Here is a 24,321-nt window from a genome sequence, read left to right as displayed (position 1 = left end):
GTCGAATTTCCAATGCCGCTAACTTCGCCAACTGGTGGTTGAATGATGTCATGGAAGGTTTAACCGAGATTTCTATCTATTTCATGTCGATTGCGTTTTAAATTAAAATACACCTTCAAGAATTCAAGAAGGAATTTATTTAAAACAGCATTGTTTAAAGAAATAAAAAATTGAACAAAGAACCTTAAAATTCCAACTGACAAATTCATGGCCTCCAGTCCAGGTACCATCACAGTTACAATAAAACACTGTACAGTTAATTAGTTCCAGAAATAAAAAAGGCCTTTGAGAGAGTACTAGAGCAAAGAAGACACCATTTGAATAGTTCAAGGCAATAGGCGTATGAGATCCAATGCCTTCCTGGAAGCATTGTATTGTATCATAACAGTTGTGTGTCTTCAGAAACGAGTGAGAAGGGCCGCTGCACGAGTCCAGACCGTTTCCACTGGAGAGCTTCACACGCCGTCCCGTAATAAGACTATTTGAGAGCGGAGCATTTCGTTATCCTGAGGAAAAAGGATTTAGGCATATTTAATTGATTGGACTGCCATCGGTAAAGGTCCCATGGCATGAAATTTTCACTTTATGAGGTTTTCTAACATTAATATGAGTTCCCCTAGCCTGCCTATGGTCCCCCAGTAGCTAAAAATTGCGTTAGGTGTAAAACGAGCAGTAGGTATCTTGCTCCGCCTTTGAAAAAATGAAAGCTCAAACGTGCGATTTGGAATCTGGCCCCATATGTCGTCATATGGGGTATCTGGTATTTCCACAACGAGATTCGTAGTGGGGGTTATCTCGGCGATGGTTGAGAAGGAATTGGGAACCGTGACATGGAGGAGAAACAACCCCGGGCAACATTCCCTTTCTCCTCCATTTCGCAGTTCAGTCTGTACTTAATATTGACATGGAAGTGGAAGAACCAGAGGCGTCTGAGAACCCGACGCAGTCATTTGAGATTCATAATATCATCCGGAGGTCCAAACAGCTTTTGACCATAATAATATATATTATATTATATATAGATATATATATATCTATATATAATATGATATTATTTAGATATAGAGCTCCAGGACTCCCGCCGGAGCACCCGGAGTGTTCAGTGTTCCACTGTAAACACTAGCGCATGGTACCGTGGCCGCAAGCTGCTTAGGGCCACACCCCCACCCTCCACCTTGACCCACCTCTAAAAACGGCACATTTGTGGAGAGCTCATTGACTGGCTCGTAGTGGCTGTAATTCTGCACCAAGGCTGAATTTCTTGAACGTCTTCAAATACTGTATTAGGGGCCCACTAACACCTATATAAGCATCCATTAAGTAGCATGCCATGGGATCTTTAACATGTAAAAAAAAATAAAGAAAACAACAAATGGCAAATAGTCCTCACCTCTTGAAGTTTGGAGTTCTCCTTTTTCAGCTTCACCAAATACTCTATCCTCTGCTTGTGGTTCTTGTGGCCCACCAGTTTGCCGTTCTCTTCTGACAAGTGGTCCACTTGTTTGCGGAGAACGTCAACCTCCTGTGGGACACAGAGTTAGGAAACAGAATCCCCCAAGCCCGGTCTTGATATACAACACCAAACCAACCATGTTCTTACATTGAGGAGCTTCTCTTGTTCCTGCTCCCTCTGGCTCAGCTCTCTCAGCTCCAGACAGCGGTTCCTCAGTTCACTGGTGAGCTCCTGGACACAGGTCTGAGACTGGGCCAGCATGGACTCCTGGGCCTGCAGTCTAACCAACACCAACGGACCCTCATCAATGAGAACACACGCTGGGAAAGACTGGTGCATCCAACACTTGCTGACATTTATGTGGAACAAGACTCGTCAGAACCAGACTTGTGTTTACCTTTTCTGGGCTTCACAGAGCTTCTGCGTTGCGTTGCTCTGTGGATGAGACATGGGAGCAAACCATGAGTAAGGAATAAAGACATAACGAGCAAAGCGCTGCTAAATTGAACTGACAGACAAACCTTCTCAGCCCTCTCCTCCTGCAGCTCTCTGAGCATGGCCTGTTTGATGGCTTCATTCAGTAGCACACTGCAGACCAAAGCACAAGAATAAAACGATTGTACCGTTGATCTTCATGACCACCTGATGTATACTAGATGGAAATGGCTTTCAGAAGACGACTGACCCTGTGTCGTTCCCATTCTGCTCGGGCTGGTCCTGCTTTTTGTAGAACAGGTCCAGCAGGGCCTGGATCTCATGCAGCTGGGTCTATGGAGGGTGAAGCAGGAGGAAGATCAAGACTTGAGACTGGAATTAAACCACTGAACTTCACAGGATTGTGTCCGTCTGTCCGTACACAAAGTGCATCCAGGAGCAGGAAAAAAAAAAAAAAAAAAAAAAAAAAGGCATCTTTGCACCTTACACCCTGAACACTTTGCACATGAAGTGGTGATTGGTGTCAATTCATGTACTCAGATTGTGGAGGAACGAGCAGTAGACTCGCTGACCTGTCCTTGAGTTTATTTTTCTTCCCTGTTGTTCTGCTATTACAAAATTTTTAAAACATTTTTAATGTTGATTGCTGTCCACCTGAAACATTGTTTTTAATGCTGCTGCTATTTGTACCTCAATTCTTTTTTTTCTCTGGACTAATAAAAGGTTAACTACAGGTAAAAAAGAAATACAGCTAGAGGAGAAGAAATGAGAGAAATGCATGCGCAAATGCAGCATAGTTAAATGGTAAATGGATTGAATTTATACAGCGCTTTTCTAGTCAGTGGCCACACAAACCGCTTTACATTATTGCCTAACATTCTCCTGTTCATGCATACATTCACACACGATGGTGATGGCGTTGTGTGGGGGGACTCATGTTCAGGGGGTGAACAGACCTTGAGCCTCTGGATCTCTGCGTTCTTGTCGGCCCGCTCAGAGTTCTGCTCCGTGAGGAGGAGCTCCATGGTCATCATGGAGGAGCGGCGGCTTTCCAGCTCCAGAATCTGGCTCAGGTCCTTGTTGGCGTTCCTGGGCGTCCGAGGAGTCTTAAAAACAAGACACAACGAAAGAAGGGCACAATAATCTTTAAAAAATTTACTTTTGAGCCAAGAAAATGTTTGTTTTTAACTAAAAGAAGAGTCCTTTACCTGGGGTAAAGACTTTGGTGTGAACGCCCCGCCCAGAATGAGGTTGAAGCCACGTTTTGGCGTCTCTTTCTCAGTGTCTTCCTCCTGTTTCTTCACCTGGTTTGAATAAAGGTGCTTGAACTTAACACTTTATTTGACAAAACAAGCCATCTCGCTGTGATGAAGATCTGATAATATACTTGTTGCTGCAGGCTCTGGATTGTGGAGTCCTTCTGGGTGGTTTGCTCCTGAAAGCTTTGCAGGAGCCCGTTCTGCTCGTCCAACACCTTGGTGAGCCGTTCTACTTCCTCCGTGGCGTAGAGAACTTCATCCTGCAACAGCTCGACCTAAGGGGCACCACCACAGGGAGTTCATTTTAGAAAGCATACTTTGTTAGAAGTGACTGACGATGGAAGTGGTATGACAGAATGATGACGATAACAATAGAGGCTCTCGGTCTCATAATTGTATCGGACAATCGAAATGGTGAGTTTTAAAACGGATAACGCTAAAGATACGAGCTTGTGGTAGAGTTCTGGTTACGGCCCTGTGTGCATACGAGCAGACGCTTGAGAGACCTTTAAGTCCTGTCATTTCTGCACGTCATCATTTAGTCAAATGTATTAGCTGAATATTTTTTCTCAGACTTGGTTGCATTCACATTTTCATCACTGCACCGACTTGCCCATCCCTCAAGCTTTCAGCAATATTTCAGGATTCTTTGAATGTCCCCTGTTCCCACTCCGCTGTTTTTAGTGCCTACAGTCGGGCTTGCTGACACATCTCACCTCGATCTGGTTGGAGGCCACCTTCTTCCCCACTTCCTCCTTCAGTTCCTGAAGCTTCGTCTGCATCATGGAGTTCTGCTCTCTGACCTCGTCCCGTTCACTGGTGACTGCATTACACTTTGCCTGGCCGTACACATGCAGCATGACACATTGATATATTAGACACTAAAACATTGTTTAGTCACACACACACACACACACACACACACACACACACACACACACACACACACACACACACACACACACACACACACACACACACACACACACACACACACACACACACACACACACACACACACACCTAGAGCTGGAGCTATACATCTATCTAGACATATCTATTTATTTCCCTTTATCACTTGTAAAGTGCCCTGGTATCATGGAAAGGTGCTATATAAATCCCATGTATTATCATAATAATGAATAACTTGGTGTGGATGTGGATGATGGCAGTAGGAAACATACGGTGATGTCCTTGATGTCCCCAGACAGCTGGGCCAGGTTCTCCTCCTTCTCACTCAGTTCACTGCGGAGCTCCCTGGTCTGGTTGATGAGCTCCAGCACCACACCCTGTACAACGCCACCAAAGTGGTTAGAGAGAGGGGCAGCGAGAGGCCGCACCTCAGTTAACCTGAGGCTAATCAGAGGAACCAGAACAGACACAGTGAAGGACTTATACACAGGCACCTACTTTGTCCTGTTCGATCTTCTGCTCCAAGACGTTTGCGGTTTCCTTAGCTGATGCTAGGTTTTGCTCAAGGTTTTCCCAATTAGAAACCTTGGGGGAAAAAAGCAAAATAATCATTAATTAAAAATCAATTCATAAAGCCCATAAAGCCCTGGTGCAATACATGCGCTGTCATCAAAGAAACACGGACAAGCATGAACAGTTCTGACCTGCTGTTGTTGTTGAGTCGTGAGGTCAGACACCTGTTGTCGTAGCTGGGTGTTCTGCTCCATGGTCTCCATCAGCTCCCTTCAGATAAGAAAAAAAACTGAATCGTCATACAATGAGAAGCATTAAAAGACCGGCCTTAAAATCCTCCTCCGGCCCAACAACCAGGCATCCATCTCAAACCCTACTTTGACGTGCTCTCCCACAGCTGGGATGACAGCGTGTTCGCGTGGGCCCTCTCTGTCTGCAGACTGGCATCCAACTCCTACGAAACATTCAAAAGGTAGGAAGGACCCAAGCAGAGAGAACACATCAGCCTCCAGCGTATCCATCCAGAGATCCACACAGGGCGGGCTGCGGCCGGCGCGGTCACCCACCGTGATGCGGGCACGCAGGGAGGCGGCGTCCTGCTGGCTCTCCTGCAGCTGCTGTCCAGCCTGGTCAGCCTCAAACTTGGTCTCCGCCTGCAGATGGTCAAAGGAGTCCTGGAGACTCCGGTGCTGCAGCAGGAGCTGCTCCCACTCCAGTCTGGGAGAGAGAGGGAAATATACAAGGCATTAGGGAGGTTTTAATCCATGAGACCATGGCTCTGTTCACACCTGCTGTTAACATGTGAGTAGGTCAGTCCGATCCTAAGTGGTGAGCTCTGAGCACTAGAGAATAATCAATTCATGTAAGATACACGTCTTCCAAAAATAGTACATCTATATTTTTCCTGTAGTTGTAGGTTTCCCCCAGTGTGTCAGCCTGTACTCAGAGCGGTGCACCTGTGATCGGCCAGGACGCATGGTAACGTCAGGTGTGACCAGGGTCTATGGAAGAATGGCGTTATTGGCATAAACTAAGGTGTTCTCACATAGTAATGACAATATATGCATTTAACATTTGTCAGGCCTGGCATTAACCCTATATTTACATTGTGCATGGTGGTATATGCACAGCATGAGAAGATTTTTCCATTTATCTATCTATATAGATATGGATATATAATCTATTAGCGCTCTGTTATGCAATTCTTTTAAATCACCTATTGTTTCTGTGTATAATTAGAGTAAGTGATTAAGACATCTCATATCAAAGCTATAGCTATAAGATATTTTGTGATGGTATAGAACAAATAACCCAGATGAACATTTACAAATATACGGCTTATATAAGGGGCCATAGATGTAATCTACTTACTGGACTTTGTCCAGCTGGAGCTGGGTGCTGATCAGGTTGCTGGAGAGCTGGCTCATCTCGCTCTGATGCCCTCCCTGGCCGTCCCTCAGCTCGCTCTTCACAGCGGCCAGCTCCTTATCCGACGACTGCAGCACCACACGCAGGTCCTGGATCTCACTCCGCAGAACTGGCCCAGCGGAAGTACAAGCAGGCAGACGGACAGATGGACAGAGAGACAGACAGGCAGTCAGCAATGTGTTACGGTGTATAACTTTTTGCGATGAATTGTACCTCCCCACGGAAGTCCCTCTGGGTACAAAGCATCAGTGAACCACTAGAAATTCATCATCACACAGCAGCGGAGGTCGCTCACCTTCGCCGGCTTGCTTCTCAGCCCAGAGAGTCTGCTGCAGGCTGTTGAAACTCTCCCGCAGAGTCAGCTGCTCCGTGCTCCGGCTGGCTCGCTCCTCAGAGAGGAGCTGAACAATAACACCACAACACGATCACATGAGGTTGGGTGAACAAGTGAATCAACGGGACTGTGGATTCTCCCCGTGTGCCCCAATGTAATTCACTTTTCTTTTTTGTTGGACTACGTTAACATGGGTGAAAGTCTGACCTGGTCCTTGAGTCCCAACTCTTTTCCCATCACAGCCACCTGCTCGTCAAGCTTCGCAATCTGCTGCAGCAGTTTAGTGCTCCTCATCTCCTCCTCGGCCAGCTGGGTCTGAACTCGATCAGCTTGTTCCTGCCAGCAGGGGGAGCGGCGTTTCATCATCAGTACAGTGAACACCATAACACATCAGGAGGCATGGTACCGCTGGACAGAAGGGATGCGGTTGGGTCGGACTGCTTCACCTGCACTTGCTGCAGCTCCTCCGTCAGGGCCTCGCACGCCAGCTCCGTCATCTCCGGGGGAGGCTGCTCGTCGCGGATGTCGTTCATCTCGTCTCCATTTAGGTGCTCCGGGCTGGACAGATTGAGGTTTCTGGATCGCAGGTTGTAGGCCTTGGTTGGGGTGGTGAGGTTCTGCAGAGAGTGGGGGCGTTATGATAGAGGTCGTCAGGGGTCTGAAAGGACGCACCGATGACGACCTCGGGATAGACACATTTGTTACAAAATCTGACAGCATCGGATAATTAAAAGAAAATTCATGTGCAGACAAACGTGAGGTGTGTGTGGGGGTGAACTGATTCCAGGTCTAATGTAACCTGACCTCCCATGCATGCTACGGGTCTGGAACAGCACTAAAGCCACCAGATGAAATCCACTTTCCTTGAGAACGGCTAATGAAATTAAACCTTTTTGGACAATAGGACGTATTGTAATGAAATGTTTATACGCAGGACAAAATTAGGTCTAACTGTTGGAGGGTTACCTTGATGGTTTCAACATGGATCCTGTTGAGCTCCGAGACCTCCTGTTTCTTGTACGTGTGTGTGGCTTCCAGAATGTTTTCCAAATGCTTGATGGACTTGTCGAGGTACCGCTTCTCAGACTCTAGCTCCACAATCTGCTTCCTGGAAACCGGGGTCATCCAAAAAATAGATATAAAGTTCTGCAGGGACCACGTAAAAGGCAGCTACGGTTGGGAATCTCAGGGTACCTCACGATACGATACGTGATACATGGCCAACGATACAGATAATATCGCAAAATAGCGATTCGGCAATAATCAATATATTGTTAGACAATCCTATCACCATACATCCTGATATATGACAAACTATTAATATAAAATGACCATGAAAAGGTAAAGTGCTGGACTTCTGTCTTAATTCTTGGTCCAAACTGAGTTTTTCAGTTCCCCGTTTGTGTGTTTAGCTCTAACTGGAGGAGCAAGGAAGTAGCGACACTGGGAACAGGTAAATCTGTTAAGAGCACCTTATTGTATGAATTAAAATACCAATATTTTGGGCGCTATTTGGGGCACAACAATTTTCCCCCCAAAAATTAAAGTTAATTTTTCTTTTTTGCCAGCGTATCGATTCTCATATTGCACAAAGAAGGGCGACACTATATCTGCCTCTCAATATTTTGTCCCACCCCTAGTTACAACCCCACTTTTGAATACGTGACATCCCCCTTCTCAACACCCAACGTGTGTACGTTGCCCCAGGATGCGATGGCTGCGCGCAGGCCCTGGGCGTCACTCACTTGGTGAGCTCCTTGTACTCCTCGAAGGCCTGGGTGGTGGTGGAGAGCTCCGACTGCTTCTGGAGCAGCTGGGCCTTCAGCCGTTCCACGGAGACCCCCGAGACGCTTTCAGCTGCCGCCGGCATCGAGAAGGCCGGCTGAGCTGTGGCAAAGAAAAAAAACGACATACGGTTCTTATGGTTCTCATGTGAGAGGGTCATGTTTTGCTCTAGGTTTGTATGAGAGATGTTCCGATACCATTTTTTCCTACCCGATACCAATTCCTGAACTGGAGTATCGGCCGATGCCGAGTATATACCGATACATCATCTAGCATTGTAACTACTAATAGCACTTGTTCTCATTGAATGGTTCTCTTACTGTCAACAATTATTTTTTTCAGAACTAGATAATTTTGATTTATAATCTATAATTATAATAATACATTTGTATTCTTCTAGTTAAGCATGACCATCGAACATAGGTTGTAGATGACACGTTTCCCATTCCCACTTTCTACCTGTGAACAGTAACCAACGCAGCATAACACTGCAAGCGTTTGTGATGTTCCTGTTGTGCCTGTGTAGTTTATTAGCTCATGTGATGATATCGGATGGGCACATACACTTGCGTACTCTCAGATACCCAATAATTAATTTTTTGGAAATATCGGAGGAATTTCCGATACTGGTTTCCGAAGAACTCTTTTGTACGGTGGTTGGTCACCTTCTGTGGGCCCGGAAGCCTCCAGGGCCAGCCGGAAGGCTTCCTCCAGCTCCACAGCAGCCTGGCCTGCAGCCTCCTCTGCCTTGGCGACGGATTCCAGCGAGCGGAGGTAGCGGTTCTCCTGCCTCAGACTGTAGTTCTCCGCCGCATACTGGGTTATCTTCGGGTGATGCTCCATCTGGAAAGGCAGATTGGATTGGAAAGGATGTTGAATCGTCATCTGTGGTTTCGGATTAGCTCCAGGAACGCCATGAAACCACAGCGTTTCAATCGCACCTGATCTTTAAGGACGGTGATCTCTGCCTTCAGTTGGTCCACCAACACTTCGCTGTCTTTGTCCAAGAGCGGGACCTGATCCCCCTTCAACTTCTTCTCCAAGCGAGAGATGTGGTCCTCCCGAAACTTGACGATCATGCGGCTGGAGTGGATGAACTTCTCCTTCTGGGCCCTGGCCTCCTCCAGCTGGGCCACCTTCTGGAGCAGCAGCTGAGAGCGCAACAAAACCTTTTTCTTTAGTATCCTCACATCCATGTGTTAATGATAAATGTATTGATTTCATAGAAAAAGATTTCCAATACCGTTTTCTCGTCTTCCCGCTTCTTCCACAGACCAATGGCTTGAAGAAACTTGCCCTTGTAGGAGATCGCAGGGTGTTCATTTGATGGACCTGAAAGGAGAGTAAAATGGATTTCCTCATTCTACCATAGAATAAGAAGATAACATACGCAATAGGTTGGTTATACGCAACACCTTACTTCCAATAGTGGATCTGATTTGACTGCATTTTAATCTAAATGTACAGTGGGAATTATATTATGAATAAACAAGCCATCAATAACCAAGTTCACTTGAGTATTGAGGTTACGTTATTATGACGCAGTAACACAGAGCTGAAAGCTTGAAGGCCCCCCTTACTGATGGACAGCTGGGGCCCCCCAGGAGCCAGGTCCCTGCCACCAGGCCCCATGGAGGTCTGAGCGGCGAGGAGCTCTTTGAGCTTCTTCACCTCGGCTTGCAGCTGCCTCACATTGCCCTGGGAGTCCTCGTTGATCATGGCCTGGGGGATCAGAGCAGAAACAGACGTTTCAATAATGCTCCTTTACGCTTTTAAGGCCTTTTCAAAATGTCAACACAGAGAGTAGCATTCAACTTCCTACAAACTCTGACGGTAAATATTCAAAACGAATATGAAGAAATCTTCACAGGCACAAAGGTATCAGGTGCCTGTCATTAAAAAGGTGCTATACCAATGTGATTCAGATGTGCTAGACTATTTTGATGATATAGTAAGTAAAGGTAACAACATTCTTAAGGCTTGATTGATGAGGCACCTTATTTTTGATTAATTTCGCTCTCTGGGCAAACTGCAAGGTAGACAGCGTCTCCCCAAAACATTTTGACCCTGGATGCACGTTGGCTATGATGTACGTCTTGGCATTCCCTCCCAGAGAGTCCTGAAACAGAAGATAATAAACACTCACGCCATGGATGAACAATAGAATACAAAATAATATTTTACACGTTTGACTATGATTCAAAGAATTTCTGGAAAATCAAATACAGAGAGATATCAAGGGTTCCACTTGTTATACACACACCAACCTATAGTGACCGCAAGGTTAGGATGACAACAGTGTCAACAACACATTTGTTCTAAGTGAAAAGGGCAGCTCGAAGATATTTTCTTGTTTAAGATGATTTTATATCAACAACATTGGCAAGTTTCACCGTCAAAGTTTAGAATTTGCATTTGACAATGACAACATTTTTACTTCATATTTTCAAATAAACTCAACAAAAGGAAAAGAAAGCCTGACTTGGTACACTCCTCACCCGCAGAAGGAAGGTGAGTTTAGAATCCCTGTAGCAGATGTGCCTGTTCTTGCCATTGGCCATGTCCACCAGCGACATGATGACCTGGCCCAGACACATGAGGGAGAGGTTGATACTGCTGGCCTCCTAGAGGAAGACGAGCAGAGAGATGAGCGTTAGTACCCCCAGTCCTGACCCCCAAGTCTGATAACAACACAAAGATACCGGCATACATCACCTTGAGTCTAGAGCCTTCCGTGTGCGTGTCTTTCTGCCTCTCTGAGCCGGCCAGGTCGACCAGGTTGAGCTGAGACGTGCGGATGTTCACCAACTTGTTGACGGTCTCTTTGGACTCCAGGGCCATGGTGAAGACCGCGTGGGACCTGGAGGACTCGCGGTTCATGGACGTGGAGGCCACACGCCGGTTACGCCAGCCCATAGACAGCACCTAGGAGGGGGGTTGCAGAGGACCGGGCGACTCAGGGACGGGGACATCTCTGGCGCTTTCTGGAAACCCTGATGTGCGTTTGAGGATTCCTACCTGGTAAGCCTCTGAGGCCGAGGTGACAAACTTCTCCACGGCTCCCTCGACAAACACGCCCTTCTTGATGTTCTCTCTGAGGAACAGGGTGGCGGAGGCGCTGTCAAGCAGGTCGTAGATCTGCTCGTTGTAGATCTCAATGAAGGAACACTTGCAGAGGAAGCTCTTGGACTTCCCAGAACGGAACGGACAAAAAGAATAATGAATAACAAATCTAAAGAAAAAAGGCCCATCACTGTGGAATGCTGCTCCACAGTATTATAGTCAGAGATTGTGAGAGAGAGTGTGTGGTAATTCAACTAATTATGAAACGTTATATTTACCCTTTCCACCTCTTTGTTGATAAGAGAAAAGAGATACTCAAAACTTCTGGGAATAACCCCTCGCAGTTCGTCCGTGAAGTTGTCAGAGTCAGACGGGCCTGAGTAGACAGAAAAACAATACTAAGAAATAATGCAGTGAATAAGATTAGATATTACTATGAATGAAGAGATGAAGAGAAGTTCTCACCAAGCATGGTGAAGGTTTTTCCAGAACCCGTTTGTCCACTGTTGAAAGAGTATCACAATGAGCTTGTATGATGGAGAGTATTTGGAGAACATTTATAGGACATGAGAATTGAATAAATATTTGAAACAATTAAAAGATCACCTACTAGGCAAAAATGGTGCCATTGTATCCATTCATGCAAGATTCCACAATATTTTTGGCCACCCCCGAGAAGACAGAGTCCTATTGGCCAATGATCAAAAGTTAGTTCATCTCGAAATGCAATCTGTGTACGTCCATAACATAAACAAGTGAAAGATCCATATAGTGGAGGTGTTCTAAATGCACTAACCTGGGATACGTCCATATCAGCGACATGGTCATAAGTGAAGGTCCTTGGTTCTGGCTTTGAGTGCAGGCGAATAGTGTTGTGTGAAGTGACCGTTAAACACAGATTCTGATCTCCATCTGTGGTTAACCCCGTATTTTGGGTCAGAGGTCGCACTCGCACAAACACCTTGATGGAATCATTGTCACCACTGCGAGACGAACAAATAACAGATTTCCCAGAATTGTTCAATTCAAGCTAAATGACATATGCACGTAAATTTATCTATTTGTTGATCTTTCATATAGACAATCCATCTACATGGAACAAGACAACTAACGTTATTTCTTTACGAAGATAGAGAGGGGTGTGTGTGTGTGTGTGTGTGTGTGTGTGTGTGTGTGTGTGTGTGTGTATACATATATTTATCTATATTATTCCTACTCTATACTGTGTGTTTAGAGTAGGAATAATACACACATTGAATTGTATTAGGGCTTTAATTTTGCCATCATTTATTGTTACAATATATCATATTATAATACAATAATAAACAAAAACGTTACCTGGCAACAATTTGAGACACATCGCCCGATCCTGGTGACAGGAGTTGTAGAAAGGGATTGGAGAATAAGGTTTAATAGGCAAATTAATAAACGAATTAATGTTAAATTTAGCCTTCCACTGTGTGTGTCTCAGCGAAGAGAAAAACAAGGAATAACCAAAGATAGATAGGTAGTCAACTAACAAACGAACGAATAATAGACCCTAAGCGACGCTAAAATAACCTTTAGAAACTGTTGTTGCAACTTCTGATATTGGTCCTGTTGCTGGAATTAAGAGACGTAACGGTACAGATGCTATAGTTATAAGTTCAAAGTCTATTCAAACAAATACGATGAAGACACTAATGACTAGAGAATGATTGATGTATCGAACATACGCTATCGAATATCTCCATACCTTTCACACTCGTATTCATGATTAGGAAAGCGATGGTCGTGTCGGCGACATGGAGCCACGACAGGGACGGAGGGAATGTTTACGTCCTGGCTTGTTGTAAATTGGCGCGCACCGTAGACGCTTCTTCTTCACTGGTGTTTGGGGAAACGCAGTCTTGCGAGAATCGCTACTGAATCCTGCCGGCGGTGATCTGCAGGTGCATGAGGCACATAGATCCACGATGGATCCATTGATATTACAATTGAAAGTGAATTAATTGTAGGGGATAAAATAGTGCGTCGAAAAATCCTTACAAATTAATAAGATCGACGGTTGATATAATATGCTTTATTAAGATGAGGTGCAATAACCGATTGTTTTGACTCAATGCTGCCACCCATCGTAACTCAGAAGCTAAAACATTTGATTTCGTCATATCCGTTCTGTAAGCCCATTGGATGTCTCCTCACGTAGCTCTTCCGTCGAGAGTTTCAAATATTTGATTGGTTCATTTCATGACTTTAAAAATACGAACCGTTGGTGGAGGGCTTGCAGTTGGGTTATTCGGGGCTATTCGTGTTGCTGTCTGCGTGGAAGCGAACATTACAAACAACAACCAACTTTACCGTTACTTTAAGGTAGGTTGTTCCATTAAATACAACGCAGAAACAACATTTAAACCCGTACTGATCAATCCCCTACGTTAGTGTTAGTGTACGCTTGATCTGTAACACGTTGATACTTTCTAGCCACGTTATGTTGTCTTATTTAGCTGCTGGATTCTGGTCACTCACTTCACTCTTGTATTTAGTGTCATTATACAAAGTAAAGGATTGTTTGGTCTGGCAGATAGCCAGACCAAACTATCCTTTTATCCTTATAACAATTCAGTCCTTAAATTATTTTAATCTTTCTTTATTTGAGGACGCGTTGAAGAAGGCCTTGAAGTGAAGTTAACTTTATGACGACGTTATGAAGAAATATGGGAATATGAAGCCAAATCACAACGTTGTCAATCAACTTTAAATCTTTTTTGGATATACATTCAATACTATACAACGCAATCTGTAGTGGTACTGAATCGATGTAACGAATGGACTAGGATTACCGTTGTTCATCATAGACATGTCTACACGCGTAGGTGGGCCCAGAGCTGTGGACACCCATATTGCTCCACGGTAAAGATGATTCATATACGATTTTTGCATCTGTGTCCCTTCCCCAAGGATGGGTTCCGTTCCTGTGAATGACGAGAACCTCGGTGTCCACCCAGGAGGAAAGAACAACGGTTCAAGTGACGACATTTTTGCCATTGAACAGCCAACTGGAAGGCAATCTATTCTTCGGCAAACTGAAAATCTACCAAACAAGACTGTGCCTAAGGGTGGAAAGGTATACATGGAGTGAGGAGTCAACAAAATGTTTTACAGAGGTCCAACACCACAATTGTTGTTATTATAGTTACTTAATGGAATAATACAGGCATTGAAATTGCAATTATGTTAAAAACATGCATATTTTATATTGGAATAATTAACCTCTTATCATTTTCATTCTACCTAATCTGTTGCTTCTAGGTTTGCTTCCAGACTCCAAGAAGAGACCCAGTCTCTAAAAGAATTCTGTCTCCATCCAAGTCTGTGAAGATGGATAACCTGGTTGAGTGTATGAGGGCTATGGATTCCTTACGGCTGGATTCAAAGTATGTCCTCAATATAATCTTCTTATTTAGCTGAAATTTGGGGTATATGGCATTTTCTGTTGGATATTGACCCCTCTATGTGTTTTACCAGCACAACACCACAAAAGATGACTGAGACCGTTGCTGCACACAATAATGGTAATTATTTTTCACATTTGTTGTTCTTGCTTTTTATTTTGTATTTACTCCTGGGATATGTAACCGTATTTGTTTTCCCAACAGACGATTCTTCCCATCCTGACGACGAAATGCCCATCAAAAGCACAGGAGGGTATCAGCTGGACTTTGACAATCTCGACGCCATGGATCCTTTCCAGGGCTCCAAAAAGTTGGTCTTGTCCCCAATGCGGCCGTCTATTGAAGACCTTCCATTATCCCAAAACCAGCCTGAGGCTGCGTTCAAAGAGGCCGGAGAACCGGAGACGGCCCTGGATGAGACCCTCCCCTTCAACCGCTCGGTGGAAAACTCCCTGGCTGAAGTCAGCTCCACGGAGAGCAGCGTGGTCACAGTGATGAGGAACTCCTGCCTCGAGGACCAGGAATCCTCCATCGCCACCCCTGACAAACAGCCGCCTGCCGCGGCGTCTCTGAACGTCACTCAGGAAGACGCTCCGGCCGCCGCTCCCTCTGCGGAGGAGGCCCCGCTTCACTCCAGAGGTGCCTACAGTATGGACTTTGACAACCTGGACACCATTGACCCTTTCCAAACCACATCCATGCTCCCTGACGAAGCGCCCTTCGGCCAACCGCTGCCAGGCCCCACAGAGGCCTCCCCAGTGAGGACCAACCCAGTTCCCCTAGAGGCCTCCCCAGTGAGGACCAACCCAGGCCCCCCAGAGGCCTCCCCAGTGAGGACCAACCCAGTTCCCCTAGAGGCCTCCCCAGTGAGGACCAACCCAGGCCCCCCAGAGGCCTCCCCAGTGAGGACCAACCCAGTTCCCCTAGAGGCCTCCCCAGTGAGGACCAACCCAGTTCCCCTAGAGGCCTCCCCAGTGAGGACCAACCCAGTTCCCCTAGAGGCCTCCCCAGTGAGGACCAACCCAGTTCCCCTAGAGGCCTCCCCAGTGAGGACCAACCCAGGCCCCCCAGAGGCCTCCCCAGTGAGGACCAACCCAGAGAATATTGTAGAGTTGCAGAAAGAGGTGAAGGAGCCATCCACCACGGTGGAGGCTGAGCCCGTCGCTACGTTGACCCCTGTTTCAAATGACATCACTAAGGCTCCCGACTCTGAAGCCACAGTAAATCCTGCAGACCCCCCAGCCAAGGGAGGGCCCGTCAAACTAGAGTTTAACTTTGATGACAGCGCTGAGTTGAAACCTAAGCCACGACCGAAGAAGTTTGGCAAACGGCCGCCCTTAGCGAAGGCCTCCGGAAAAAAGCCCACGCTGGAGGTACAGCCGGCGCCACAGACAGAGTCGAGCGTAGCGGCCGTTGGCGTCGAGGTTGAAGCCCCTCTCCCCAAGGCCGCCTACTCCTTTGACATTGACATGTTGGATGATCCAAACTTCAATCCTTTCGGCGCAAGCGTAAAAATGGACAACCCGTGTGGTGTGAAGTCCAGTCCTGCGGGCAAGGTACCCGCTGCGACGGAGGAGCTGGCCGCGCCCGCACAGGGATCCCCACAGGTGGTGACCCGGGCGCTCTCACCCTGGTACGGTTCCCTTTTTATTCTTGTATTGATTTGCACATTTGAAAACAGTGGAACCTTTGCTCAAGTGGCAAAACCTGAAAACCTGGAAGACTAATTAGGTTGTGTTTGCTGTCTTTAGCGCTGCAGGTCATGCCACCAACACGGAAGCCATTGATGCTCATGTAAGGACAGCTCACTCGTACCATTTATGTTTCATAATGCATAGGGCTGCTGAACTATAAACTACATGTTACAATTTTTAGGGTGAGATTCCCCAGCAAGAGGAACCAATGTCCATCCCTGCCCCAGACCTGGGGACTGCCCTTGAAGCGGCCCGCCGTACGCCTGAGCCAGTGGACTTTGGTCAGCAACACGACTGGACTTCACAGACTCTCCTGGTGGAAACAAGTGAGGAGTTTGTACCTGGATCAACATGTGAGTGTCCTGCATACACTGTGGTCTTGTCTATGTTGTTGTTTCGCTTACAAATTTAACGTGGATTGTAAACATTTTTGAAACTTAAATGTTTCTGTGTTATAAGAAATCATATGAATTGTTAATGTAATGTGGCTCTCTATTGCTATGTAATGACCTTGTTTTCTTCCTCCTAGTCCTATCAAGTGACATAGATGGGCAGATGGACTACCTGGAGCAGTTTGGCTCCACCAACGTGAGGTTACATTTTGTACTTTTGCATCGTGCGTTGCTGCATGGAATCAGTTCTGAATTCCCCATGTCCTGCTTCACAGTTCAAAGAGTCGGCGTTGAGGAAGCAGTCACTGTACCTCAAGTTTGACCCACTTATGAGGGAGAGTCCAAAGAAGGCCGGCGCCCCCACTGTCAACATCAATCCCCCACGGCCTGCTGCCCTGGCTTCTCGGTACGGATCTCCTCCCATCCCACGCTGCTGCTCTCATTATCTCAACATTATCTCATAATCACCCTCCTAAGCGTATTCCCTGTCCTTGTGTTTTCACATTAGGTTGGAGTCGGCAAGAACGGTACAACAGCCGCCAACAGTAGACGACTTCAAGCTCATTGATGTCCCAGCAACACGAGTGAGTCACATGATGCTTAAAGCTGAAACCGTGGGTTCACTGGCTCTTCTAACTTCAGTCTTTTTTCGGTTAAGTGATTTCACGGATCAGGTCAAGTAATCCGGTTTTGTTTTGTTTAGATTGAGACCACCATGCTGGAGAGTCTGGTTCCCCCCACCAGCACCAACGAGGCCATCATCGACGTCCTGAAGTACAGTCAGAAGGACATGGATGCAGCCATAGCCAGGGTCCGGGCAGAGGTAGGCCTGGAAACTAAAACTGTTTCATTTGTTTGGACTGAAATCTTGTCCCATTTATTAGAAGCAGATTCATATCATCTGCATTGCAAATTAAGTTCAATTAGGTTCCATTTTGTAATGGCTTTTGTTCACGTGGTATCATATACCGTTTTTGTTGTACTTAAGTTTTAATTGTATACTGTTTAAATGCTGAGTAACCCCCCGCCCCCGCCCCCCTCATGTAGGCAAAGGAAACGGAGGCGTTGCTGACTTTAAAATATGAGAAGCTATACAAGGATGACCAGGAGATGAGGTAATCCCTGCGTTCTACATGTTTTTCTGGCTCATTTGCTGATATATATATTTTTAAATATATATTCCTCGTTTTTTCTTTTTTGTTGACATTTGACATTTCTTTTTTTAAATAATGTTTTACTGTTTTACTGTTTTGCAGTAAAACATGATGAACAACTGTCTGTTCATCTTTAAATCTCCAATTGTTCTCTTTTTCTCCCTCCATCCCATAGGAAAGTCTTTTCTGAATTCGAACAAACCGTCCCAAAGATGATGGGTGAGTCTCCACACGCCTGACTTTGGGCTGTGTGCCGGAAGCCTCCTCAACTGGCCGAGATATCAACTCCACATCACCTGTACATTTTAGTTTACATTTTGGCCACCAAAAATACATTTTGGACAGAATTATTTGGAGCTTGGTGGCCCTTGGGGCCAGTACTTAAAAAGAGGAGTGTCTGGTCTAACGCTCTGTGTTCCCCAGCGGAGTCGGAGGGGGAGCGGCAGCGGGACAGAGCCCAGGCCCAGGCCAAGCTGAACGAGGCCCTGGCGGAGAAGGAGCAGGTGTCCCAGGAGCTGAGCGCCCTGGAGAGCTCCTTCTCTGAGCTCTTCAAGAGGCTGGAGAAGTACAAGGGGGTCCTGGAGGGCTACAAGAAGGTCTGCACCCCAAGGCCACCCGCCCGCCCTTAGCCAGTGTTCCCTCAAAAAGGGGACACGCCATGTTAACGTGTCGTTTTACCTCCTAGAACGAGGAGACCCTCAAAGGCTGTGCCCAGGAGTACCTGGTGCGGATCAGAAAGGAGGAGCAGCGCTATCAGACCCTGAAGTCCTACGCTGAGGAGAAGATAAGCAAGTAAGAGCCGGTGTTTCAGTTTGATGCTGTGTTTCACCGACATGCATCCAGCAGTGGAACAGCGCCACCGCTGGACTACCAGTGCCACTGCAGTCAGCCATGCAAACAAAACCGTTTTTTAATGAGAAATCATGTTGGGCGTCCCAATACTGTGTTTTATTTCTAAACGTATATCATATGTGCAAGTGACTTAATTACAGAAAGTAGCCTACATATTTGATTGTTTAGAACAGGAGCCACTGTTATGATCCCAGATGATTGGATGGCGACACATCTTGGACTGAACTGCATTTTCACAAGCATTAATGCCAGAAAATCGTCTCTGTGCACATGCACATCAACATAGTGCACCTCACACACATACACACGGATCAGCACCGCTGCTGGTTGGAAATGTAGGGGAAACACTTTATACGCCATCAAATGTGTCTAGTACCGGCGTTATGCTTCTACTATACTCAAGTGTGTGTGTGTGCAGATCAATTAAATGTTTGTGTTGTCCTCAGGGCCAATGAGGCAATAGGGGAGGTGCAGTCACGGCTCAAGGCTGAGGTGTCTGGACTTCAAGCCCAACTGCGCAGGGAGCAGCTCAAGTCTCAGTCCCTGGAGAACAACTACGATCAGAAGGTGAGCCCGCGCACCAGGACTCCTGCGATGTCGTCTGAAACATCTGTGGATGCTGATGTGTGCTTTGTATTCCAGGTGAAGGAGGCGGTCGAACTCACCAACCTGTGTGACGAACTCATTGCTAAAGTCCAGATGGGCTGAGAACATTGTCCATCGTTTTTCTCATTGTTGTTGTTTGTCTTTATATTCATGTCTTTTAGATTATTTTTAAATGAATAAACAAACTAGCTGTGGCTGTGCCTTTTGATAGCTGCACAAAATGTGCTCTGTTAATATAGCCAAGTTTGCTATTGATTTAAAGATTTTGCACTTGGGAGAATAATTTCTTCTCTACTTCTAACCCTAGTGTCTCTACACTGTCAGAAGGTTTCATCTCTTTGTGAGTCTGTTTTACATGTGCTGCATACTTAATAAAGCTGTTAAAGAATGAGATTTTGTTGTTCGTTCATGTTTGGGGCTGCATCACCTCAAGGGGGCAGTGTTGCCTTACTGTGAAACATGCATGGGGTTAGTAAAACTGAATGCATAATTGTATTCAGGACAATACATAAAAGTTGAGGTAATCTCAAAGATGGATAAAACAAAGCCTATTCAATGTATACATGTGTTGGATCATGTTGAGCCTTTCAGAGGGGAGACAAACCAGCCATTCAACCTATAGTCTTCCATCTGGAGCTCATCCCCGGCCTGCAGTACTTACCACTACAAAACAAGAGCAGGCTGACACAATGCAGCCCTTCTTTGCCCCGTCACAGCGGCCTCGCAGCGGGACAATGCACTTCCTAAACAGTGAAAGAAAATCCTTTCTGGATGGGAGGTGAATGAGGTGCTGGACCGCGCGGAGACGGGAACACCGATTCACTTTCTTACATGGGATGGAGGGGAAGATGCGGGAAGATGGGTGTCGCCTTGCAGGGTCCATCCCTCATGTGAAGGGGACTGTGAGGGTCCTCTGTTTGAACAGTATCTATTCACCTGAGCTATCTCTCCCACTGATGTCTGGCTGCTGGCTGCCCCCTGTGTCACCCTCTTCAGACCAGCCCGGCTCGTCTCTTCTTGCCCAGTATGAATGGAGGCTGGGCAGCTTATGTCCTTATCTATTGGGGGTTGTTGCCGTCATGAACGCACAATCCACACCGGACCGCATGGAGATGAAAACAGGAGTTCTGATCCTGATATGAACAGGAGGGGACACAACAGGTTTGAGTCTGTTGTGTTAAGAACCCATGAGGCTTTCAGTAGCCGGCTCAAAAGTAGGATGAATGAGTTTCAAGTCATTTAATCGAACAGCTAAATCATCAAAATAGATGATTTAGATTTTATACCTAAGTAAATGTATAATACAAGATTGTCAAATACAACAAATTAAAATACCTACAGTAAACATTTCCATATACATGTGATTACACTATCTTGACAAAAATACTCAAATATATACTATACAGGACTACAGTATACTTTAATAAACTTACAATGATGTGTAAAATGCATAACTCTGAAAAATAAACTATTGATACATTTTCTTATTAAAATAAATTAAATACGACTCAATTTGGATATAAACAACTAGAGCTTCATAAATTGGTTGGGTAGCCTTGCAGTCCAAAACACTTTCTACACTAGCTGGTAATCATTTGGCGGGAAAAACATTTGAAGTTTTTGCTCAACCGACTGAAGAAGGTCATGGAGAATGTAGATGGCGTCTAATCACACAACATGGAAACACATTTTTGACTCTATCCCTTGCAGTCCTAGGGTTCACATACATCTAAAGAGGGCTAACTTCTGTCTACGATTCTGTTTTGTGAGGATAGTGGTAAGCTTTTAACATACGGGCATTACAAACACGATGTAACGCTAACAAAGGGCTACCTGAGTAGGAGCATTAAACCAGCCCTTTTGTAAAAATATTCAGTACCACTTGAATTACCTCGACCATGGAGCATGCACAGAGTTGTGGAAGTGAACAGCTTAAAGGAGCCCTTTTGAACTTCACTTGAGCAGAAGGTGGAAAAACCCACTAGACACACCAACAGGAATCCATCATAGCATTGATGTCTGCTTCTGGAAACACACACAGTATCGACTCCTTTTAGTGCACCGTAGGAATCCAATGTTTTTCTCTTTAGTGGCGTGACGATGGTGACAAGCAGGGAAGGGAAAGCAGCGAAACATGACGTGTTGTATCACTGACCACCAACATGTCAATCACAGGACCGCTCGCTCAGACGCACACACTGCCAACAATGTCCCGCTGCAGCAAGACTTTGGCACAGATTTGGTAAAAGTGTCTATAAAAACAAAAAAGGAGCTTTGCCCTGGTGGTTTTGAGACCTCCACAGTTGGGTGTGGGTCCCTGTGACGGAGCACCCACCGGGGTTAACACTGGTAATGGATGTGCTGATGCTGGTGCACCTTGCCGTCCACGTGGGAGTGTGTGTGCGTGTGTATGTCCGTGTAGATCTTGGGGTAGATCTTGGTGGCCAGCCCCGAGCTGCCCTGGCCGAGCAGCAGCTGCTGCTGCGCCAGGTACTCCTCGTAGTTCATGGAGCCCACGGAGCACTCCTTCTCGGGGCTGGAGGAGCCCGACGAGGGGGCGGCGCAGCCTCTCTCCCGGTCCCGGTAGGCCAGCCGGGGGTGCGGGCCCTGCAGGCCCTGGGGGGCTGGGGGGCTGGGCGGCGGGCAGTGCTTCTTGTTCTGACAGAACCACAGCAGCACCACGCCCAGGATGAACACCAGGCCGGCGGGGATGCCGATTATCACGGGCCAGGGCAGCGAGTTGGAGGACGGGGCGAAGATGGGCGGGGTGGGAGGCTTGGTGTCTGGGGGAGGAGAGGTCAGGGGAGAGAAGGTGTGAGGACGCATGAGGGCATCTGTTGAATCTGATGCTGCGAGGCAAAAAAAAAGTCTATATCTCTAGTAGTGTGTAAAAAAATGGGCTTTACTTGAAGATTTTAAATACAGAAACCAGTGGTGCAGAATGTAAAATAAATGTTTTTATCCCAAAAATGTACTTGTATTGTTCACATTATACCGCCAATCGCAAAAGATTACAAATAGCAAAAGTAGTTTAAATAATCAGTGTATAGGTGCATGGTGGAGCAGCCACAGCTGTACTTACCCGGTAGCACGGTGAGGAAGGCGCTGCGGAAGTTGTAGCCCATGGTGTTGGCGCCCAGGCAGATGTACATGCCGGCGTCCTCCTCCTTGGCTCTGGTGATCAGCAGCTTGTTGAGGTAGGAGCCGTCAGGCCGCGACCACACCTCCCCGGTGGGCAGCACCACGAAGTGGTCGTCGCCCACCTCGATGGTGGAGTTGTAGCGGCTCTCCTCGTGCGTCTCCACCCGCTTCAGCCACTGGATGACGGGCTTGACGTCGCTGCGCACCTTGCACTGGAAGGAGGTGGTGCCCCCGTAGTCCACCGTGGTGTTGACCGGGTGTGTGCCCGTCAGCACCGGCTTGGAGTTCGTCCGCTCTGTGGGGGGGGGGGGGGAAGGGTAGACAGACCACCGTGGTTAGGATGCCCCCGTCACAAAGAGAGGAAGATGGGTGTGATGTGTGTGGCGGGCCTTCTGTGTGGAGACCGGGGCGGTACAGTTACCCGCCCCGGGCCCACGGCTTGTAATTGACAGAGCGGCAGAAAACCACATGTAACACAAGGAGGACGTGTGATTAGTTGCCGTCTCTCTCTCTGCTCCTGGTTGTGCTGAACACATTTCTCATGAGGAGGAAGAGGGCGGGGGGTTCTGGGGGTTTGGCAGACAGCTGGTCTTTAATCAGCTCCAGATTGGGTGGAGGGTCCCTGGGTTGAAAAGCCTCTCTCTCTCCCCGCCCCCCTCCCCACAATAACGCCCACCACCAGAACACAAGGCCTCACTCAGACCTGCCTGCTCAGTATGATTCTAATATACGTGATTACACACATGCATCCATACGTGTAAACCTGACGTCTCAGAGAGGACATCGCCACAGGCCACGGCTCGGCTTTGATCCCATCGAGCTTTTGCTTACGGCCGCATTTTCGTTACATCGCAGCATGTTTACAGGTGAGAACATCTGGCCTTAGCGTGTGAGGCCTCTGTTTTCAGGCACTCAAACCGCTGGGGATCCAAACCGGCAACCCCAATGATGGAGAGACAACGTTTTGAGTGAACTTCAAAACACTGGCGCGAGTGTTTTGAAGGATATCGGAGGAGAAGGGGCTCTCTGGTGAACTTCAACATTTCTTTCCGCCAATTCATTGGCAACCATCGCCGAGATAACCACCACCACAAGTCTTTACTTGTTGTGGAAGTACCAGAGACACCAGAAGATTTCATAATATCATCCGGAGGCGCACACATCTTTTGGCCATGATATTATATATTAAATTCTATAGTTATTATATAAAATTGTATAGATATTAAAGAGCTCTGGGAGTCCGCAAACGGCAACATTCACTTTCTCCTCCATGTTGTGGTTCAATCTGGGCTTCAGGCAGTGAATGCTGATAGGCTGTCACGACAAAGGATGACACAAACTTTACTTCAAAATATTTCAACTTGCACGAGTTGAATCACGTGACTTAAATGGTCCTCATTTATATAGCACTTTTATCCAAAGCGCTTTACAGTGTTGACTGACATTCTCCCATTCATGCACACATTCACACACCGATGGCGGAGTCAACTGAGCAGGGCGACAGCCAGCTCGCCAGGAGCAATTAGGGTGAGGCGTCTTGGACTTGGACTTCGACGCTCAACTAGGAGGAGCCGGGGATCGAACCAGCAACCTTGCGATTACCAGCCAACCCGCTCTACCTCCTGAGCTAATGCCGTCCCCACGTGTGAACCAGGTATTCACGCCGCGCCATTCATCAATTTGCGCCGCAGGTTTTTCTAGCGTAAAATTTTTCTTTGCGTTCATTTTGTAGAGATTGGCGCAGCGTCTTAATTTTTGGTGTGACCGCACCTTTAGGCTCAATAACCTAAAGGATGGCCTGCCATTCAGGCCGGCGGGCTTGGCGCTCCACGAGGCGCTTGGATCGGAGCATTCCCGGAAGGACTT

At 46.8% G+C, this 24,321-nt stretch overlaps 3 protein-coding genes across 3 annotated transcripts in view; 1 reads left to right on the top strand and 2 right to left on the bottom strand.

Moving 5' to 3' along the window:
* Positions 1-116: 116 nt before the first annotated feature.
* Positions 117-13,006, bottom strand: kif15 (kinesin family member 15). Its single transcript, XM_084482241.1, has 35 exons — positions 12,918-13,006; positions 12,521-12,551; positions 11,979-12,165; positions 11,793-11,869; positions 11,648-11,685; positions 11,461-11,558; positions 11,138-11,308; positions 10,835-11,044; positions 10,618-10,743; positions 10,116-10,238; positions 9,700-9,841; positions 9,363-9,451; positions 9,061-9,270; positions 8,785-8,962; positions 8,080-8,221; positions 7,301-7,442; positions 6,781-6,951; positions 6,542-6,670; positions 6,296-6,401; positions 5,944-6,109; positions 5,139-5,289; positions 4,950-5,026; positions 4,764-4,842; positions 4,558-4,644; positions 4,332-4,436; positions 3,864-3,986; positions 3,276-3,422; positions 3,097-3,192; positions 2,845-2,994; positions 2,139-2,221; positions 1,975-2,041; positions 1,851-1,888; positions 1,601-1,733; positions 1,391-1,522; positions 117-506 (listed from the first exon to the last, which is right to left on the bottom strand). The coding sequence occupies exons 1-35, from the start codon at positions 12,934-12,936 to the stop codon at positions 456-458; spliced, it is 4,074 nt and encodes a 1,357-aa protein (XP_084338367.1). The 5' UTR covers positions 12,937-13,006; the 3' UTR covers positions 117-455.
* Positions 13,007-13,407: 401 nt separating this feature from the next.
* tacc3 (transforming, acidic coiled-coil containing protein 3) lies at positions 13,408-19,701 on the top strand. Its single transcript, XM_084482247.1, has 17 exons — positions 13,408-13,534; positions 14,123-14,288; positions 14,474-14,598; positions 14,690-14,736; positions 14,821-16,249; positions 16,368-16,410; positions 16,492-16,663; positions 16,840-16,898; positions 16,978-17,108; positions 17,211-17,286; positions 17,406-17,525; positions 17,750-17,817; positions 18,032-18,075; positions 18,280-18,452; positions 18,542-18,648; positions 19,155-19,275; positions 19,351-19,701. Exons 2-17 carry the CDS (start codon positions 14,124-14,126, stop codon positions 19,414-19,416), a joined length of 2,946 nt encoding a protein of 981 aa, XP_084338373.1. The 5' UTR covers positions 13,408-13,534; position 14,123; the 3' UTR covers positions 19,417-19,701.
* Positions 19,702-20,856: 1,155 nt separating this feature from the next.
* LOC311362418 (fibroblast growth factor receptor-like 1) overlaps positions 20,857-24,321 on the bottom strand; it is a 28,788-nt gene continuing 25,323 nt past the window's right edge. Inside the window, exons 6-7 of the mRNA XM_084482249.1 lie at positions 22,397-22,750; positions 20,857-22,097 (exon numbers count right to left, since the gene is read on the bottom strand). Coding sequence (XP_084338375.1) covers positions 21,655-22,097; positions 22,397-22,750 — 797 coding nt within the window. The 3' untranslated portion in view covers positions 20,857-21,654. The remainder of the gene's footprint in view (positions 22,098-22,396; positions 22,751-24,321) is intronic.

This window comes from Micromesistius poutassou (assembly GCF_964030765.1).
Source record: "Micromesistius poutassou genome assembly, chromosome: 17".
In the NCBI taxonomy this organism is placed as follows: Eukaryota; Metazoa; Chordata; class Actinopteri; order Gadiformes; family Gadidae; genus Micromesistius; species Micromesistius poutassou.
The sequence above is the reverse complement of the archived record's forward strand: the minus strand, read 5'-3'. Positions and strand labels throughout refer to the sequence as shown.